This window comes from Anomalospiza imberbis, chromosome 14 (genome assembly GCF_031753505.1).
Source record: "Anomalospiza imberbis isolate Cuckoo-Finch-1a 21T00152 chromosome 14, ASM3175350v1, whole genome shotgun sequence".
Classification (NCBI taxonomy): domain Eukaryota; kingdom Metazoa; phylum Chordata; class Aves; order Passeriformes; family Viduidae; genus Anomalospiza; species Anomalospiza imberbis.
Window position 1 is genome coordinate 18,842,951 of NC_089694.1, and position 20,082 is coordinate 18,863,032.

A 20,082-nucleotide genomic window follows, 5' to 3' on the forward strand; every position below is an offset into this window, starting at 1 on the left:
TGCCTGGGGCTGCACCACAAAATCAGAGCTGCTCTGGGAGCAGCCTGGCCTGGAGCTTTGCCTGCAGCCTCTCCCTCCCTCCCTCCCCCAGGCACAGGAACGGGAGGCTGTTTCTCATCCAGACTCCTCTCGCAGGAGCAACCTGGCCTTAGATCTTGGCCTTTGCCTATTCAGCATTTGCCAGCTCTTGGCGCCTCTTGAGTTCAGAGCCTCTATTCTGGCTGGAGTGAGAAGTGCCTCAGGGTTTGCGGCACAGGGCCACCTCCGGCCGTGACCTGCTGTCGGTGACCTGCTGTCGCTGGATAGCACCAGTCCCTCCTGCCAAGACGGCAGTCGTCTTGCTAAAGAACACAAAGCAAGTGTTCCCTCCGGATTGCTGGGGATTTTCTCTGCAAAATCTCCAATAAGCCCTGAGCAAAACCCAGAGGTTGGCAGGCCAGGAGGAGGTGGAGGTGAGAGCTGCTGCAGCACAGCTGCTACCCCTTGGTGCTCTGTAACAGGTTCCTGTTCACCATGGCACCAAGATCTCTGTAGAAAGGTTTTGCAAGCCTCATCTGTAGTAGTCACAATACTTTTTCTTTTGCCTCCTCCCCTTCAGCACCTACAGGACCCTCCTGGCCCTCGACCCCCTCTATCCTGGTGGCCAGCAGGCAAATGCCCCCCCAGGCTGCCACTATTCTTCCTGCTGGGCTCGGACAGGCTGCCTGCAGTGCCCCTTGGCTTTTTACCACCAAAGGTGTTCCTTCCGCTTGCACACCAGCCCATCTGCACAGTTTGGGCTCCTCCCCAGGCTTGTTGCTGCCAAGCAAGAGCCTGAGTATGGTCAGCTTCTTGTCCCCTCGTGCTGCTTCTTTAGTGCCAGAGCTGCCTAGGCAGTGCTGTGGCCTGAGGCAGTGTAGACACGAGCTGGGCAGTGGCCGAGCATCTCTCACCGCTGTGAGAATAGGGTGCTGGCTTTAGCCCAAGGCTGGCTTTATTCAAGTTCTGCTTCAGCAGTGGGAGCATCCCTGGACACAGACACGGGCCGCAACTGCCTCCGTTGCTGTGGGGCACCTGCTTCTGGTGGGAGGGGGTGAGGCTGGGACAGTGGCTTTGGAGCCATCTGGTCACGCAGGGAGCAGCCTGCCCCCTCACAGGTGCGTGTGCGCTCAGGAGGGGCAGTGGGCCCCATGCCCCTACGTGGGGCCCGGCAGGAGCTGTGTCTGCGCGTGTGAGGGGCCGTGTGCCGCCTGTCCGTGTGTGTTTTGAGGGGCCGTGTGACCGCGTTCCCGGTGACCCGTCATTCGGCGTCTCCCTCGCTCGCTCGCTGTCCCCTCCCTGCCCGTCTCCCTCCGGCCCCTCACGCTCGGTCCCGCTCGCGCCCCCGTCGCGCGGCTCGGCGGGAACGGCCGCCCCCTGGCGGGCCGCGCGCTTCCCGGCGGGCGGGCAGCCAATGGGCGCGCGGGCTGGGCGGCGGCCGGCCTATAAAAGGCTCCGCCCCGCGCGGCGCGCGCTCCAGACTCACCTGGCCGCGCAGGGAGCGGGATCGGCACCGGTACCGACCGCACATCGCATCCACCGCGCATCGCGCCGTACAGCGCCGCAGGTACGGGCTGGGCCGCGGAGGGGGGGCCCCGCGCAGCGCTGCTGCGAGGAGGGACTCGCCGAGGCGCCCCGGGGCGGGGGCTGCGGGCGCGGCGGGTCCCGGGGGGGCCGTGGCTGCCTGCTGCGGGGAGGGCTCCCCGGCGTGTGCGGGCACCGGGGGCCGCCCCGCACGGCTGCCCGGGCCCGGCGAGCGGCGCGGTGCCCGGGGCGGCGGCGCGCCCCGCCCTGCGCTATTGTCCGCGCCGGGGGCCGGGGGGGGCCGGGTTCGCCTTTGTCTTCCCGTCCCCATCCCTCGGCTGACTGCGGCGGGGGTCTCGCAGGCAAAATGTGCGACAAACCAGACCTCTCGGAGGTGGAGAAATTCGACAAGAAGAAGCTGAAGAAAACTAACACGGAGGAGAAGAACACGCTGCCCTCCAAGGAGAGTGAGTGCGGGGCCGGGGGCTGGCGGGGTGGGAGGCACGGCCGGGGGACCGGTGCCCTCGGGGGCCGGTCTCACTGCCGAGGCATCCGGGGGAGAGGGGCGGTTTGGGGCGGCAGGGCTCTGGCCCGGGGGAAGCCACGGGCAGAGGTGTGTGCAGCCCGGGGCAGCGGGCATGGGCACTCAGAGAGGGCTGTTGCACCAAACTGATCCCTCAGGGCATCACTTTCCTGCGGACAGACGCAGACAGGTGCCCGACTTGCTGCCACGCACACGTGTGGCTTGTCATCTTCTAACTTGACTGTTAAACCACCCCACTTGGGATCAAACCACAAAACTGGCCACCAGGGCCTGAGTGAATCCTCTGAAATCTTCTCCAGTGTGTGCTTCCACAAAAAAAAAAAAAAGGCACTAGAGACTAATGGGCCTCTATTCTCTTGCAGCTATTGAGCAGGAGAAGGAATGTGTGAAGTCTTCCTAGAGAGAGATTGCCTGCCAGGAAGAGCGACTGCTCAATTATTTTGCTTTGAAATGAATCATGTGGGTTTTTTTAAATTTACATCACGTACATGTATAGAAAACAGCTGTATCACCTAACACACTGTCCCACTTTGCTGGCAGCTTTGGCAGGTGGGGGGACAAAGCGTGGTCCTCTCAGTCCATCAGTAGCCTGACACGATGACATCTCTGCTGCTTCAGCTGCCTCCTGTGACAGCACTGATCTTGCTCTGATTCAGTGGTGAGATGAGCAAGGGCTGTAGAGGCTTCTGGGCATGGACCCCTTCTGCCTGGGGAAGTGGGGAACCTTTCTGGCCTCACCTCTGGCCTGGGTCTGTCTTGCATATTCTTCACTGACAGTGTTCTGTAGCCTCACTCACGGTTTTTTGTCTTCCTTGGGGGAAAAATGAGAAGTTTATTATAAAATAAAAAATTGTAATGATCTACCTATGGCTTGTGGCTTCTTCCCTGACAAAGGTTTTGACTGTAGCTTGGCTTGCCCTGGAGGGTGGGGAGGTCTGCCTGGTGCTACAGCAGAGAGCAATGTGGGATGGTTCCCTGCAGGGTGAATCCAGCCTAGGGTTTGTTTGCGGATCGGTTCCTGGGGGAACTGGGAGCGTTGCTGGCATGATCGTGGCCACTGTGCTCCACCACCATTGTGGTTTATTGGTGCATCTAAAAGCAGAGGCTAACCTGGGTCTTGCTGCACATGTGAAGGCTGAGTCTTCTGCCTTGGAAAACTTGGTGTCCCCTGCCTAAAACCTTGTGGAGCTGGGCTGGTGCCTTGTCAGTGTGGCTGGAGGTGCTGGCAGTGGTGATGCTGGCCTGAATCCTGCTGGTGTGGCCAGACCAGCTCTGCCCACCCAGCTCCTGGAGCACAGTTCTCCCATCACTGCATGGCACTGCCTTTCCAGTCCCCTTGAGCCAACCTCCACCCCTACCCTTGACTGAAGGTGGTTTTTCAGCCCTGTAAGGATGGGTTTGAATGCAGTAAATCCCTTGGGTACTCTCTGGGCTGAGCCCAGCCCTGCCTTGCAGGGGTGGAGATCCCTGGGTCCTGCAGTTGCCTGCCAGCACAGTGTGGGTGAGCTCTGACAGTGCCTCCAGGTTTATGCTGAGGCTTCCTGGCTACTGCCAGGACTGCCTCACCTCCACCTGGCCTGCAGGGTCACTGAACACACCAGGCCATTTATAGAGGAGGTGGAGGCAGACTAGCCAAAACTTGCCAGCTAACAGTTTTGGTCAGTGTTCCTAACGAGCCTGGTCAGCTGGGGACAAACACGGGGCTGTTGCGCCTGTCTGGACATGGTGCCTATCTGCCTGGTGCCTCCACCCACACTGCCTGCCAAGGACTGCAAATAACACTGCCTGTGTGGTTGCCACAGCCTCCACCCCTTAAAAAGCAGAATTGAAAGAGCTGCAGGTAAGAGTTTGGTGTTTGTGCGCTGTCAGGGCAGCGTGCGGGGTTTTCCATGGGGCGAGGGCAGTGGGGAGCAATGCAGAGGCCCAGCTGGGGCTGCTGCTATGTTGGGCTGAGCACTGGTGGCTGTGCCCCTTCAGCACTCTGATGTCCCAAGGACAGAACTCTATCCTGGACACGGGAATCTTTTCCCAGTGCCAGCAGCCAGGGTGGTTTGTCAGGGTGACAATATGTCCCTGCTCGGGTGGTTTTTCTTATGGAGCAGAGGCAGGCAGGTAAAACCAGCCTGAACCATTTCCCCATCCCTGAGAGCCAGAGGCTGAGTTGAACCAAGAGAAGCTTTTGGGATGGAAACACAAAGTGGCAGTGCTGATCTCCCCTCCTAGTGCTGCTTCTGGGGATAGGGAGGTCTCAGTGGCTGCCCAGAGCACCTTGGCTGCTCCTGACACCGCCCTGGTGCCTCTCCCTACAACATGCTGCAACGGGCCCCTCTGTGGGCATGGAAAAGCACCAGGGTACTTATCTCTCCCTGAGTCACATGGACGTCTGCAAGGCCACAGCAGGAGTGTCCCCTCCCTGGTACTGCTGTGCTTACAGTAACTTCCCCCTCACCCTGTGCTGGGCACACAGGCAGCAGAGCCTGCCAGCGGTGCTGGGAACCCCAGTCCTACAGAGCCAGCTGGTTTGCCAGCCAGGGCCAGGGCTGTATGTTGCTCCACGTGGAAGGGTGGCTGGAGCCAGAAGCTGGCAGGGCTCCAGCATTGACCCTGAGTCTGTGGAAGCGGCCCATGGCATCCACATTCATCCTGGGGAGCCATAGAGATGTTGATGCATCTGGGTTTGGGTTGCTTTTTCACTGCAGCCAACCCCAGCATGTAGTAATACAGATTTAGACATGGGGTTAAGTGCTGGCACAGCCAGGTCTATGCCCCAAGGAAGTCACCTCAGGGGCTGGTAGTCCCAGCCTGGACCCAGGGACATCAGCCGGAGCTTGGAGCAGCTCCCCAGCAAACATATTTCTGTGTGTTTTATGGCCAATGTCCTGTGTTCACCTAAAGTGAGGGTAGTCCAGGCACTTTTCCCAACCACCTCTCCGCCAGAATGGTGCACAGGAAGTACCAGAACACATTGCCCAAATTCCCTGTCTACACACCCAAATGCCCTATCCTCAAGACTGAGAGTTACCTATTCTGCTAACCGGTGTCCAAATGTCCCTGTTGCCAGCAAAGCATGAGCTAGTAAGGGGACAACCATTACAGAAAAGCCTTTTACATCAGCACTTTCCTTCCCTATCCCAGACCTTCACCTTTTCACCCTGGCACACATGGGCCCACAGCTGCCAATAGCGTGGGAGGCCAGGACACCTGCCAGATTGATGTCCCCTAGAAATGTGGCAGCTTGAGCAGCATGGGCTGCCCCAGCAGGCACCCACACACAGAGGATGCCATCCCAGGAGCTGGGCCTTCCTGACAGGGCTCTATGACCCTTCCCTCGTTGGGCTCCAGGTGAGTTACTCATGTCAGCCCCTCTTGGCAATGCCAGGAGAATATAATCCATGTCTCTCCCATCCGGGGCCCATCCTGCTGCTTCTGGGCGGTTTCCTCCCATGCTCAATGAGATGGTGAGCTGTGGCCTCACTGCAGAGGAGGGAGGGGAAGGCTGAGTCACCATCAGGAGGAATTTGGGCAAATACCTGGTGACCAGCAGCATGAGGTGAATTCAGATCAGGGCTTGTGGCTGGGATGGGTGTCTGTCCCTGCCACTGCTCCATCCTTTCTGACTCAGACAGGAGAGGATTTCGCCCAACACATATGTGGAGGATCATAACCCCATCTCTGGCAAGAGGTTCCTGAGTCAGCCTGTGCATTGCCCTGTACTGGGCTCCCCTGTGTCCCACAGCTCCCTGCCAGTCTGTGGCACCTTCCCAATGTCCCACAGCACCACATTGGTTTGTAGCAGAACTCACCCAGGGCAAGGGAGGCTTTTGCACTCTGGCAGCCAGGGTTTTCCCTTTGTCACTCGACGTCTGGCAGCCCCCAGAACTGCAGCAGAAAGTGGTGAGAGCCAAGATTAGTCAGTGATCAAGGCCTAAGGCAGCTCCTGGATGGCAGGAAATTGCCAACCTCAACCTGAACTGCGGATGGTCTGACCAAACCTCCTTTAGCAGGTATGTGTTTGGCACCAGAGCAAACAGGATAAGGTGAAGCCAGGCTGCACAGACAGGTGAATGCTGCAGCTCTCCAACGGGTGGCTCCTGCTCACCCCCACCTCCCTGTTCCCTGCATCCCTGGGGAAAACATGCCACCACCTCTGTGTCACTTGGGTTGGCCTTTTCCTGCCAGGTCTCTGCTGCCTGCCCAGACACATTGCTTAGCACAGACCTCAAACCTCCCTATGGTGGCTGAGGTTGAGATGGGAACAAGGGGCAGCAAGCAGGAGCTGCCAGGGGAAACCTCTGCTGGGAGTGCTTGGGGAAGCTCTGTACATAGGGATAGTTAAAGAGGAAAGCATGTGGCTGTAAATGAGGAAGGCAGAAGAGAAGGAGCAATAGTGGGGAAATGAAAGTGTTGTGTGGGCTAGTGACGACAGTCCTTTGGCAAAGGAGTTGATAGTAGGCTACCATGGTGTGCGGGAGTTGTGTGTGATGGGGCCACTTGGTGACATGGGAAGGACAGACGGACAAGCTGTCCCCATCCTGTGGGGAGAAGCACTATGCTGAAGAATTCCCATGGCCTTGGGGAGGGAAAGCCACTGTCCCTTTGCACCCACACAGCAAGCCAGAAACCCTTGGACACCTGTGCTGGGAAACTGGCCTGTGGGCTGCACACACTCGGCATAACCCATCAACTTCCCCGGCAGCACAAAAGTTATTGCTGCTCTTGAAATTATGCCCTGGAGGTCAGGTTTACCAGCAGGAGCTTACTCATCCCCTGCCAAGGAGGGCTCAGCATGAGTAGCACGCAGTAGAACTGGGAGCACGCAGAGCTTCCTGCTCAGGACCAGGCTCCTGCCAGCACCTGGCTCTAAACAAAGCTGGGAAAGTCACGCACGGAGCGCCCCTGCAGCCCCGCGCTGCCCGCATTTGCCGGGGCTGTCGCCGGCCCGAGGCGCCGGTGGGAGCAGCCCGGCTGCGCGCCTCGGCCGCTGGCGCCGGGGATGCCGAGCCCTTCGGGGGCTCCCAGCCCGCTCCTGACAGCGGCCGGAACTCAGTGCTCGCTTCTGGCCCCCCCGGCTGCATTCTGCAGATTCCCGCGGGTCGGAGGGACCGTGCTCCTGCGGGAACGCGGCTCCGGTGTCTGCGGCAGCGCCCGCACTTGCGCCCGAGCCGGGGCAGCTGACGGAGCAGAGGAGCGCTTTATTTTAGGAAGCAGCTGGCTCACACAGGAGACATTGTTTATCATCTTTCTTGCCTCTGGTGTTTTATTACAAAGGATTATGGCATGAAAAGCCATTTTGTTCCCCTGTTCCCAATGCGTAGCCCCCTCTCCATGATTTATTCCTCTCCGCAGGCAACAGCTGGGGTATGACATCCCAGGAAGTGGAGGGGAAAATAAGGTGGGGGCTCAAACCCCTGGCAGTGATGGCAGCAGGCATCCACCCAATGCTCAAGTCATGGCACAGCTGTCAGGAGTTTGCCAGGGGTGCCTGAGACTGCTCATGCACCTTCATGATGTAAGGGGTGGAAAAACAAAAATCAAAGCCTTTCCACGGTGGGTAAGGAAATGTCACCTCACTCTGTCTGGCCAGGGCAGAGATCAGTGTCCTCTGCCAGGACACTGCTGTCCTCAAGCCTGTGTGCCCCACTGCCAGTGCTGGTGGTATCCTGTGGTATCATAGCCCCAAACCTGCCTGGATGAACCTGTATGGGAATCTCCTGCTGCCCACAGGGAACCTGGGGCCAGGCTGGGCACAGCATGGTGCAGGATACAAGCTCAGCACAGTGGGTGGGGTGCAGGGTACAAATTGAGGGTCGGCTTGGGAATATGATCCTTTGCCACTCCCCCTAGAATCACCTTCAGGCAGGGCAGAAACACCTCCAGAGCTGCAGCAGGAGCAGCTTCTCTCTGTCCCTCTGTTCAGGCACTTTCCTTGCCAAGCGACAGCCAGAATACCACGCGGCCCCTGTCCCCCTCCTCTGTCCCTGCTGCCGTGTGCCTTTCCTGTGGGTCCCAGGGCAGAGTCCGTGGCAGCACAGGCTGAACTCCCCCCTGCCCAGCCTGGTAGATTCCTTTGTGGTTTTCCAGGAACCAGCTTCGGAGCCATGGGCAGCAGATATGCATGTTGCAACAGATGCCTTGTGCTGTCTGCCAAAGGCCCATCCTGTCTGTGCAGCTACATCAGGGTAGAACTATGTCTGGTGCTGCCTCCTATGGTGATACCTGCTTTGCCACCTTGTCATTTAACACGTCCCTAAAAACCAGCTAAGGGGTTTTTGGGAAGAGCTGGGGATGGGCGGGGAGGGGAGGGCAGTGGTGTGTGGCTCAGCCAGTGCCAGGCTTGCGGTTGCACTGAAGCTGGGACAAGCCCCTGCCTGCAATGTTGTGTCTGAGAGGCAGCTCTGCAGGCCAGGCATGGCCCCCTCCCTGCTGCCTCAGACCAGCTCACAAAAACAACACAGGTCACTTCCTTAGGGCAGGTTGAGCTGTGTGGGGTAGAGGGGGATGAATGATGCATCTTCCCCAGCTTTGCACCACCTGAAGAGAGAAATGGGTGATGGGGTACCTGGCAACTTGCTCAGAGCCGTAGGCTCAGGGCAAATGGAGGTGGCCAAGGCTAGGGGTGTCAGGACTGCTCAGGGGGCTCCTGTGAGGGAAAGTGTTTCACAGCAGATGCCATGGGCTGGAGCTGCTGCCGGGTACACGCCTTGGAGAAGCAGCTGCAGAGCCGTGCACCGGGGCTGGAACAAAAGCAGAGACCCAAGCCCCAGCTGCAACACGGGACATGTGATGAATTAATCGAGGCATGAGCTGGCAGCATTGTGTGACCACAGGCTGGCAGGGGGTTGAAGCTGGATCAGGGCTCCTCACCTTGGCACCAGCTTCCCATTGTTCGCCCTATCTCCCAGAGCTGGCAGTGAGAGCCAAGCAGCCGCACACATGCTGCAGCCTCTCTGGGCAGGGATGCAGCTGAGGAGTAAAACTCTCATGCTGAAGGAACCCTGCGTCCTGCAGAGTGCCTTCCCCAGTGCAGTCCCCGCAGCCCTGGTACTGCTCACCCAGCACGTGGCTCCTGGACCATGTCCCCATCTCCAGACAAATTCCCCTGGTGCCCAGGACCCACAGGCAAAGTCCCATCCTGGCCATGGGGCCAGGGCAGTGCTGCTCTCAGCGGGTTCCCACCGGCACAAGGTCATGCCCAGATAAGCTCATTCCTTAACTTGTGCTAAGTGTTCTTTAGCCATAGTAGTTACTAAGTAGGCAGCTCCTGTTGGGTCACGGTGTTTTTGGCTTCATTTCTTATCTCTTTACTTTGCTGGGCTTTGGGAATGTGTTAGTACAAACCATGTCTCTGTGTTTTGTCCTGGCACTGATGGCCTTGCTCTGCTGGGGGAGCTGCCTTGTGGAGAGGATCAGGGAATACATCTCCCTCTCCTTACCCAGGATTGATGTGGGTGGCTTTATTGTGGAAGCTCACGAGGTCCCTGCTCACCCTTACATGGGCTGTTTAAAACTACTAATTAAAAACTGAGGGTTTTCTAGCAGCAATTTGCAGTCTCTGCAGGTAGCTCCTCTCAAGTGTGAGGGCAAGATGTCTGTTAAGGGAAGATCTTGTGAACTACTCAGGAAAGTGGATCAGCACAGGTGAAGGCATCCAGCACCTGAGAGAATTAAGTACAGTGATCTAGACAATGATGATGTCTCCAGAGATGCAGAGGGTGTTCAGCGAACACAGGCTGTGTGGAGGAAGGTGATTCAGAGTGCCTCAGTGTCATTCTGGCAGCTTGGCAGCAATGTATTATCCAGGGATGAAAACACCAGCTTTGAAGAAAACACCTTCTTGGCTCCAGAACTTTGATGAAATATCTGTCCCTCCTCATGCCTATAAGCCAGAGCCTTGGCTGTCAGGGGCACGCCAAGAAGTTAGTCCCCTCCTGCCCTGGTCAGGGGGAGAGTGAGCCCCAGATGCATGTGCTGTACTCTGTTTCTTCTTGCCTGAGCAGGGGAGGACAAGAAGCAGTGGGATGGTGAACCCAGCTTTAAGCGGAAACACATGTATGAGACGTGAGAGGGAAGAGAGCTGTTAAAGAGGAGGAAATCCCGAGAAGGCTGCCAATATAATTGCTGTAGAGACACAAGAAGGCAACCATCTTTCAGAACAACCACTATGAGTGCTTAAGCTATACTTCCCCAAAAGCAGCTGGACATCACCTGCTGATGGGAAGTAGAGAATAAATCCTTTGATTTCCTTAGCTTCTGCGTGCAGCTTTTGCTTTATTAATCTGCCTTTATCTTGATCCACAAATTCTTTTCCATCTTACTTTCTCCCTGCCCTATCCTGCTGAGGATGGGAGTGTGCTAGAGCAGGTGGGTGGGTAACTGGTGTCCACCACAGATGCCAATCAGATTGTTATCCAGCTCAGCAAGAAAACCAGACAGCACAGCCACTAGGAGCCAAATCTGACCAGGCACATCCCTGCTCAGGTAGGCAAGTGACTCCACCAGCTGCCAGCACCCACAGATTACCCTGGAGGTACACAGGGGCCCCTCGAGTATGAGCACGGTCAGCTGGGGTCACTGGCCATGTGGCATCTTTGGCTGAGCTGTAGGGATGTGCTGCCCTCCCTAAACCCTGCAGGCAGCATCCCCTGAGGATTAGGTGTCTGCCAGGCCTGACAGGGGTGGTGCAGAAAGGCAGAGCATGGCACAGCGCTGCAGCAGAGCACCATGCCTCTGTTGCCTTGGCAAGATTTGCCGTGGTGGCTCTTTCTTGTTCAGAATACAGGCTCACCCTTTACATGCTAAATCAGATCCCTAATCAATAAATGCTGGCAAATAACAGGATTTAACAGCTGCCAGGCAAAGGGAACTTGGCAAGGGCAAGTGTGCCATGCTCAGAGGCTCACTCCAGCAATGCATGGTCCTGACAGAGCTGGCATGGGGATCTGAACTGGTTTGGAGGGATGTCCCAGTGGGTGGTGCAGGCTGCATTTGCCACTTGTACCAGCAGCATCCTGCTCTTCTGCCCTAGTGCTGCTGTTTACAGTGGTGGCCCAAATGCACACCCCTGGAGCTCCAACATTTTCCCCAGGCTGCCCTGGTCCCCTACTGCCAACAGCCTCGACCTTGGGCCCTTGTGCTGCCCTCCCCCTCCTCACCCCGCTAGGCTTTCCTTGTTCCCCATCTCTTCTGACAGATCACTGAGGCCAGTATTAATATAATCCCTGGCTTAATTTAAATCCTCCTCCCATCTCATGCTTTCCCGGGGGGAGAAGGGAATTGATGCCCCTTGGTGGCACCCACTCAGCCCTGGAGCTGATGTAGGATCCAGATGGCCAAAAGCCCCAGATGTCCATACCAGAGGTCCCTGCTCTTCCCCCCTGGAGAAGGTGTCCAAGGCATGTTGCAGCCCCAGTGAGATGCGTCCCCAAGTTTCGAAGGGGTATATCGGTGAGCACCGGCACTGTTAGGAAGAAAAGCTGATGATGCCAACCACAGGGGAACACGCAAGTGCCTGCTGCTCCCCAAAACCCCTCTGCAGCCACGTGGGGGTCCGGTTTCCCTCTCCCTCTGCTCTCACTGTCTGGGCGAGGCTGGCCACAATTTTCCCCTTCAATGTAATGTTTATATTAGCTGTTCTTCCCCGGAAACCTCCTCAAAGACATTCTCGCTCTTGGTCCCGTGGGCGATTGTGGGGGTGGGGGAGTCTTGCTCTTGCGGGCAGCTGTCACTGAAGTGACAAAGTGGGGACAGGGGGACTATGAGAGGAGTGACAGGGGCAGGCAGTGAGGGGGCACAGGCAGGACTGTGAGGGGAGTGACAGGGAAGGGCGGTGAGGGGCTGCGGTGCGACATGGGGGACTGTGAGGAGACAGGAGATCGGGGAGTGACAGGGACTGGCATTAAGGGGGCTGCGCGGGGCAGGAGATATGCGGGGACTGTGAGGAGAGCGACAGAGAGGACTGTGAGGGGCCACAGGCGGGGCTGTGAGGAGTGCCGGGGGCGAGCAGTGCGGGGCTGCGGGCCACAGCGGGGACATGCCGGGACTGTGGAGGGGAGTGACGGGGGGGACTGTGAGTGGCTTCGGGGCACAGGGGCACACTGAGGGGACGGGAGCTCGAGGAGTGATAGGGCGGGCAGCGAAGGGACACAGGTGAGACTGTGAGGAGGGAGTGTGAGGGGCCTGAGAAGGCACAGGGGGACATGCGGGACCGTGAGGGGTGTAAGGAGGCACAGGGGGACATGCGGGACCGTGAGGGGTGTAAGGAGGCGCAGGGGGACATGCGGGACCGTGAGGGGGCCGAGGAGGCACAGGGGGACATGCGGGACCGTGAGGGGTGTAAGGAGGCACAGGGGGACATGCGGGACCGTGAGGGGGCCGAGGAGGCACAGGGGGACATGCGGGACCGTGAGGGGGCCGAGGAGGCACAGGGGGACATGCGGGACCGTGAGGGGGCCGAGGAGGCACAGGGGGACATGCGGGACCGTGAGGGGGCCGAGGAGGCACAGGGGGACATGCGGGACCGTGAGGGGTGTAAGGAGGCACAGGGGGACATGCGGGACCGTGAGGGGTGTAAGGAGGCACAGGGGGACATGCGGGACCGTGAGGGGTGTAAGGAGGCACAGGGGGACATGCGGGACCGTGAGGGGTGTAAGGAGGCACAGGGGGACATGCGGGACCGTGAGGGGGCCGAGGAGGCACAGGGGGACATGCGGGACCGTGAGGGGTGTAAGGAGGCACAGGGGGACATGCGGGACCGTGACGGGGCCGAGGAGGCACAGGGGGACATGCGGGACCGTGAGGGGTGTAAGGAGGCACAGGGGGACATGCGGGACCGTGAGGGGGCCGAGGAGGCACAGGGGGACATGCGGGACCGTGAGGGGTGTAAGGAGGCACAGGGGGACATGCGGGACCGTGAGGGGTGTAAGGAGGCACAGGGGGACATGCGGGACCGTGAGGGGGCCGAGGAGGCACAGGGGGACATGCGGGACCGTGAGGGGTGTAAGGAGGCACAGGGGGACATGCGGGACCGTGAGGGGTGTAAGGAGGCACAGGGGGACATGCGGGACCGTGAGGGGTGTAAAGAGGCACAGGGGTACATGCGAGGGGCGAGGCGGCGGGACCGTGAGGGGCTGCGGGGCGGGCCCTGCCGGCCGAGGGCGGGCCCTGCCGGCCGGCGGGAGGCGCGTGCGCGGCGCAGGCGCGGGGCTGAGCGGCACCTGCGCCCCGCGGGCCGGGCGGCGGCGGCGGCGGCCGGAGGGCGGTGAGGGTGAGGTAAGGGCGGGCCCGGCGCCGCCGCCCCCGGCCTGGGCACCTGCGGATGGGGGGGGCTGGAGAGCCGCCCCTTTATCCCGGCCCGTGCCGAGGGGGCCCCTCGCGGGTGCCGCTCCGTGGCCGCGGGCTCCTCCCTGGCCGCTCCCGCGGGGCGGGATGGGACCCGCCGGAGGGTCTCGCCTCCGCCGAGCCGGGGCCTGGGGAGCAGGGGGGAGTCGGACCCGGCGTGCCCACCCCGCCGTTGGTACCTGCACACGGGTGCTGGCGCCCTGCGAGAGCGGGTCGGCCCTGCTGCAGTGGGGTTCAGCCTCCGGAATAGCTCGCAGCGGGACCAGCGATGTCAAGCCTGTGTCACGGCTGCCGGCAGCGTGCTGACCTGAGTACTGCTGCTGAGTCCTGCAGGCTCTGGAGCAGCCCGACATAACCTATCCGTCATTTTTAAAAAGAGTCACTTGCTAACAGAGCATTTCTAAACAGAAATTCTGCTCGGGGCTGATGGCCTGTGCCAGGAGGGGCTTTGGTGGCAGTGACTGTCTTAAACAATCCCTCAGGAAGGTTTGGAAAGGAACAAAGGGTATTAAACAGCTCACCTGGTCACAGGGTGGGATTTCCCCTAAGCCGTGGGGACCTGTGCTGCAGTTCCTGTTTGTCTGTTCTGACATTTGCATTTTGGTCTTTGCTTTAAGATACTGGGTCACACACTGCTCCTCAAATAGCCCATCAGGTTAGCTCAGCTGTGCTTAGTTTGAGGTGTTTCTGTGCAGGGAAGTGAAATTTGCGAGCCTTTTGTGCAGAAAGTGCAGAAACTCTCTTAAAGAAGAAGTTTCTGCTTTTGGCTTTGTGGTAAGTACTGTTTGAAAGGGCTGCAAAAAGAGCAGAATCAAGGTTGAACAGGGCCCCCTTAGGTTAAGGCAGAAAGCAGGGTTTGGCCTGGAAGGAGTAGGAGTGCTGATATGAGCAGTGCCACACACTCCTGCTTCAGTGGGTTGGAAATGTCATCACTAAGACACACTGCTCATCCACACCCTTCCCAGGATTGTTGGCAGCAGGTGTAAGCAAGCTCCTTGTCTTTTCATGCCAGGTTGTCCCCAGCTAGCTCACTTTCCTGGTTGGTAGATTCAGGTGCGTGTTCAATCCTCAAATCAGATTCCAGGGTGTGTGAGTAGGCAGGACAAGCAGATCACAGTTGTTATCATCCCCTGGATTGAGGGAAGACGCAGATTGCACGGCCTGTGCTCTCATGTCAGAGCTCCTTCAGTTTGTTCTGTTCTTACCTGGGGTTCAGCATGCACCTTGTACTGGTTCTGCCCTGGCCAGAAATGGGCTCTGTTCCATTTCACTCAGGGCAAGGAAAACTCCTCAGTGCTTTGTTTTTGCTGTTTTACTCCAGCCATTGGTACTGCACGTGCAGGTTCCTAGAGCTCTGCTGTTGTCCTTCCATCCTCAGTCAGCAGCGCAAACTGAAAGACAGCGAGGGCAGCTCTGGTAACCTTGTTGACTGACGTTTATTTTTTAGTGACTGATACACTGGAGGAAGGTGTTCCCTGGACAGTCCTGGAGACAGAGCAGGTACAGTACAGCAACCCAACAAACCTCTTATTCCATGTCAGGTCTTTACCCTAGCCTGCAGAGTGTCCTGGGAGGGGGAGCATTCATTGCCACTTGGCCTTGAGGGTGCTGACTAAGGAACCTGTGGTGTCTGGGTTGTTGCAATGTGAACCTGCAGCTGAGCCCAAGCAAACTGGGCTGTGACAGGCAAAGAGCAGCTGGTCCCTGTGCCTGGGAAACCCCTTCCGAGCCACAGAGATCACGCGCAGCTGCGCTGGCAAGGTGAGTCAGCATCCTCAGGGTGATTAAGAACTGGCTTGACAAATTACTTGTATTGATATTAGACCTGCACATCTATTGCATCCTTCCAGTAGAGCAAGTAAGAGAGGAGAAATTATTTAGCTGGTGATGGTACAGTGGAAAGGAAGGCCAGCCCTGGTGATTTTGCTGTTTCTGTGATAGCTCACAGGATGCAGGCCCAGAGAGATGTTTCAAGTGGTGATGATGTGTTTGGAAAAACTGTACAAGCATTCTGATACAGGGTTTTCACCAAAACTGGTGTAATTGATACTAAACTCTCAACAGTTGTTTTTGCCTTGCACTTAAAGGGGTCATGTGCTGCATCCATTTGGACCTGATGAAGGACTTGAGTGCCTGCAAGTTTGTCCATTTCCTAGCTCTAAACTCTCTAATAAGAGAGATTAGAATGATACGATCTCTCTGAAAAGAGACATCACCTCCTATATACAAAACTTCGGAAATGGGGATGGAAATACCATATTCTGTTCTTCTGCAGAACCCACAAGTCAAATGGTACTATTTCTGAACCCTGCAGATTGCCTTGGTACCCTGCACCTCCGTCCTGCTGCAATGAGCGGGAAGTCCTTGCTCCTGAAGGTCATTCTCCTTGGAGATGGTGGAGTTGGGAAGAGCTCCCTCATGAATCGGTACGTCACCAACAAGTTTGACTCGCAGGCGTTCCACACAATTGGGGTGGAGTTCTTGAACCGGGACCTGGAGGTGGACGGGCGTTTTGTGACCCTCCAGATTTGGGACACTGCGGGACAGGAGAGGTTCAAGAGCCTGCGGACGCCCTTTTACCGGGGAGCAGACTGCTGCCTGCTGACCTTCAGCGTGGACGACCGGCAGAGCTTTGAGAACCTCAGTAACTGGCAGAAGGAGTTTATCTATTATGCTGATGTGAAGGACCCTGAACACTTCCCATTTGTAGTCCTGGGCAACAAGATAGACAAACTGGAGAGACAAGTGAGCACAGAGGAGGCCCGGGCGTGGTGCATGGAAAACGGTAACTATCCCTACCTGGAGACTAGTGCCAAGGATGACACCAATGTAACAGTTGCCTTTGAGGAAGCCGTGCGACAGGTGCTGGCGGTGGAGGAGCAGCTGGAGCACTGCATGCTGGGCCACACCATTGACCTGAACTCCAGCTCCAAATCAGGCTCTTCCTGTTGTTGAGAGTGGCTGCTGCTTTGGGAGCGGCACTCGAACCAGCTGGCTGGATCGAACACACCCGGGCAGCCCTGGGGCACTCTGAGGAGAGTGGCCACAAGGACAAGAGGAGTTTGCTCACTGGGGAGCTGCAGCCTCACCATCTGAATCCTGCCTGGAGTTTTCAGGCACAAAGCATGTATCTGCAGGAGGGAGCTGTTAACAGAGCATGTGAGCATAGTCTTGCTTCCATCTCTGCCTGTTGTAGCAGGTTTAACGTCCTTTAAATTCCCTAAAGACAATAGGGATTTGTTCTGTACCAAGAATTGCCTGCAGAGCAAAGCTGAGAACATCCTAGACACTGAAGTATTTTAGTCCTGAAATTAAAAAAAAAATATTAGACTCATTCATGACCATACTGCCAAAGGAAATCCCACTCAACATACTGAACGAAACCTGTCATAAAGACTCTGGCCCATGTGACTCTAGGAAAGCCAAATACTGGAGTGGCTGGGATGTGTGTCTGTTGTTTGGGATAAGTGTGTTGTGTCCTGAGGCTGAATTGTGATGAGAACTGCTCTGACCTGAAGCAACATATGAAGGAGACATGGGCCTGTGTTTGAACGTGACAGTATTGTTACTTCATGGCTGCCTATTTCTGGTCTGTTTTTCCTCACCTCTAACTTTGTCTTGTGTGAGTGTTATTTTTTGGAGAGACTGTCTGCTTGTTGTGTAATACATGTTTCCTTGTCTATTATGGAAGCTCAGCCTTGAAGCCCTGGGTGAAAAACACCAATTTGGTCGCTCCCTGGGTCATGTCAAAGGGTTACTCAGGAGATCTGGAGTATGACACTTCAGCTGGTTTCTGTCACAATTAATCACTGTGTTCAGGTGAGGTGCTCTAGCAGACCAGATGGCAGGTGGGTGGGCTGTCTCCTAGGTGTGCAGGTGGCTCATGCATGGTCAGCTGTTCAGCCCACTCACTGTCTGGCACCAGTGACCACTGTGCCTCATTAGCTGGCACAGCCATGCCTTCAGTTGCTCTAGTGTGGATGTTCCCATCTGAATGCTGCAGCATGGAACCATTCACCTGTTGTGTCAGGCACGGTGCTGCAGGCAGAGTTAGCCCATGCCATCGGCCTGGCCCTTGATCCCTCAGAGGAAATCCAGGATGTTTTATCTGTAATTCCTGTGACAGACTGGTCAAGTGTCTGCTCGATTAACTGACTGCTGTGTTCAGTCCAGTGGGGAGAAAGCTGCACCGCTTTCTCTGTTCAAGGTGGCTGAAAAACGGGCTTGGGGGGCCCAGGGAGCCTTCTAGAAGGGATGCCAGACTTTGCTCCTATTTCCTGCCCTCTGCTAGTTGTTAGTCCCAGGCTGGCTGTGTAGCAGAGATGAGCTTGCTGACTGCTGTCTTTGCCACTCAAACCTCGTGCCCTGCAACCTCCCATGCAAGCATTTGGCCAAAGCTGTGACTGCCCACAGGCACGGAAGAGCCTGCTCCGAGCACATATCCACTGGCTGCTGGGTGATTCCCACTGTGATCAGCTGCTGGATGGTAAATTTTATAGCTTAAATCAAGCAACCCTCCCTTAAGCTGTGCTTTAGAGCAGGGCAGTCTCTGCCCTATGCTGGCAGCTTGTCCCCATCACGGCAGAGTCTCTGAGCATGCAGAGAGTGAGCATTTTCCCTCATTTTTTCTGGGGTAACCCAGGGAGATCTTGCCCTTGTCTGCAGGGTAACCATGTGTGGAAGGGACTGGAGTATTAATGTTTTAGGGGGATCTACTTTCTAAACAGGCCTGAACTGTTGTGTTCCTGGGGCGTGAATGCTATTTAGGCAGCTCCCTTAAGGAGGAGGTTCTGCCTCTGTAGGTGAGATTTTTACAGGATGTTATTGTTACTGTTTATTTAACTGTGTCTGACCTCCTGAGGTCTCTGGATTTTTCTTCATTAGCACTGCTTGATATTTCCTTCAAGGTCCCATGCTCTGTGACCTGTGGTTCCAGTTTCCATCCCTGAACAGGCTCATTCCCTGGAGCTGGTTTGTGCAGGGCTCAGGGTCAGAACAGACTCAAGCCCCTGTGTGCTGGCCAGCCCTGCCAGGGGCACTGCTGAGGGAGCTCCCTGCAGGTGAAACTGCCACTTTCCCATGGATTTCCTGGGATCTGTGTGAGGACTGGCACCTCCTATGGAAGAGGGCAGAGATTCAGCATGCCACAGTGCGGGAAGCACATGTGCAGTTGTTTGCAGTACCCTGTGCGTGTCAATGCTAGTACCTAAAGCTCAAGAGCCTCATTGTGCGTATGTTACACAGCACCTTTTATTTCTAACAGACATTGGATCATTTACTTTTTTATATTAAACCCCCCCCCATTATATTAGGCTTACATGTTTGGTTTTTTTTTAAGGTAGGGTATATTTCAATTGTTTAATTTATTTTAAATGAAACGCACAATTCCCAAAGGAGCCAGGATTTTGAACTCTGTTGCAAGTTCAGTGCCAACAGCCATCCCTTCCCCCGTGTTCCCTTGTGCTGCTGTGGTTGTTGCTATTGCTACAGAACTGGAATTGTAAAACCTAGATTCTACCTTTATTTAAGCAAATAAAACATGGATGTATTCAAGTGAGTTTGGGAAGTGGCTGCCTTCTCGGTTTATCAGTGTTGAAGTCAGTTTTTGTTCTGAGGACTGGTTAGTTACAGCATCTGGCAGAAGTCACTAAGGGATCAGAGGGATATTCCTTTGTGTACTACCTGGACCAGGAGCTGAAGGATCAGAACTCAACAGCTGAATCCAGTGACCAGTTTTGTCTTTTCAGTAGAATCAGAAAACAGTTTCAGAACAGAAATATTCCACATGGCTTCCTTCTGTCACTACATCTTAAATTCTCAGCCTGGGCTCTCAGCAGCAAGTCCAGTACTTTCCAGTGAATTCTTCCGGTGATCTTGGAACTGGTTCCTCGGCCTCCAGGGGGTTTTAACCAGGCATGATTTCCATAGGATGCTGAGAAGGAAATCAGCATATGGGGACTGTTCTCTTTTGCTGTCCTGCCAGAATGGCTGCTTATTTTGGGAGACTATCTCTGTGTTTGCAGAGCCTGTGCCTGCTGTTTCTTTTGGCAGAACATTTTAGTTTGTTTTCCTCCCAAGTCTGCTTGCTCTATCCATGATTCCAGGAGGCAGCGTAGGGTTCAAAGTCCTTGGAAACCGTGCATTTTAAATGTGGGCTGGAGTATCTGGGGTCCTCCAGCTCCTTCAGCCATTTCAAAAGGCAGCTGAAAACAGTCAACACTGGTGGGAGATGGCTCTGGCCTGGGGGTGTTGTGGGGTTTGAGTGAGGCTGCCTCATATCAGGAAGGGTCTGTCTGAAAGCACGAGAAGCTGCTGAGTCCCCTGGTGTGAGGTGTTTGTAAGGAAGTGCAGGCAGAGGCAGGAGCCATAGAGAGGCCATTCCCTCATTCCCCAGTTTCCCACTGTAAGCCGTGGCAAAGGGCTCAGTAGGTTTTGTCATGGTTTGGGGAGAGGATGGATCCCTGGAGGACAAAGGAGTGTTTCCAAAGGAAAGCAGTGAGCTGCTTCTGTGTGGGACTGATGCTGTAGCATATCCCAGTGTGTTTGGAGAGGAGGAGGGGTGAAGGGTGTTCTGATTCTATTCATCTTTCTCCCCCACGACCCTCTTGAGGATTCTGCTGCTCTGGGCCAGGTAGTGCCCCTGAAAGGCCATGCAGCTG

At 56.3% G+C, this 20,082-nt stretch overlaps 3 protein-coding genes across 10 annotated transcripts; all 3 read left to right on the plus strand.

Annotated features, from left to right (window-relative positions):
- The first annotated feature begins 1,425 nt into the window (after positions 1–1,425).
- LOC137482723 (thymosin beta-15A homolog) lies at positions 1,426–2,949 on the plus strand. The gene is made up of 3 exons (XM_068205269.1): positions 1,426–1,585; positions 1,905–2,009; positions 2,449–2,949. The coding sequence occupies exons 2-3, from the start codon at positions 1,910–1,912 to the stop codon at positions 2,484–2,486; spliced, it is 138 nt and encodes a 45-aa protein (XP_068061370.1). The 5' UTR covers positions 1,426–1,585; positions 1,905–1,909; the 3' UTR covers positions 2,487–2,949.
- A 9,333-nt stretch (positions 2,950–12,282) lies between these two features.
- On the plus strand, positions 12,283–13,347 carry LOC137482786 (sodium/potassium/calcium exchanger 1-like). Its single transcript, XM_068205388.1, has one exon. The coding sequence runs from the start codon at positions 12,283–12,285 to the stop codon at positions 13,345–13,347; it is 1,065 nt and encodes a 354-aa protein (XP_068061489.1).
- Positions 13,265–18,980, plus strand: RAB9B (RAB9B, member RAS oncogene family). Of its 8 annotated transcripts, none has more exons than XM_068205260.1 (3): positions 13,265–13,354; positions 14,871–14,923; positions 15,738–18,980. In XM_068205260.1, the coding sequence occupies exon 3, from the start codon at positions 15,773–15,775 to the stop codon at positions 16,376–16,378; it is 606 nt and encodes a 201-aa protein (XP_068061361.1). In that variant the 5' UTR covers positions 13,265–13,354; positions 14,871–14,923; positions 15,738–15,772; the 3' UTR covers positions 16,379–18,980. The 8 variants fall into 8 exon arrangements, with proteins under 8 accessions (XP_068061361.1, XP_068061357.1, XP_068061362.1 ...); XM_068205256.1 differs by lacking the exon at positions 13,265–13,354 and adding an exon at positions 13,609–14,765 and having other exon boundaries at positions 15,511–18,980; XM_068205261.1 differs by lacking the exon at positions 13,265–13,354 and adding an exon at positions 13,609–14,765.
- The last annotated feature ends 1,102 nt before the right edge of the window (positions 18,981–20,082 follow it).

Excerpts from the sequence above, each read along its gene's own strand:
- RAB9B (XM_068205255.1), top strand. The coding sequence starts at position 15,713 with ATGGTACTATTTCTGAACCCTGCAGATTGCCTTGGTACCCTGCACCTC.
- LOC137482786 (XM_068205388.1), top strand. The coding sequence starts at position 12,283 with ATGCGGGACCGTGAGGGGTGTAAGGAGGCACAGGGGGACATGCGGGAC.
- LOC137482723 (XM_068205269.1), top strand. The coding sequence starts at position 1,910 with ATGTGCGACAAACCAGACCTCTCGGAGGTGGAGAAATTCGACAAGAAG. Across the intron at positions 2,010-2,448 it reads CACGCTGCCCTCCAAGGAGA|CTATTGAGCAGGAGAAGGAA; the intron begins GTGAGTGCGGGG and ends ATTCTCTTGCAG.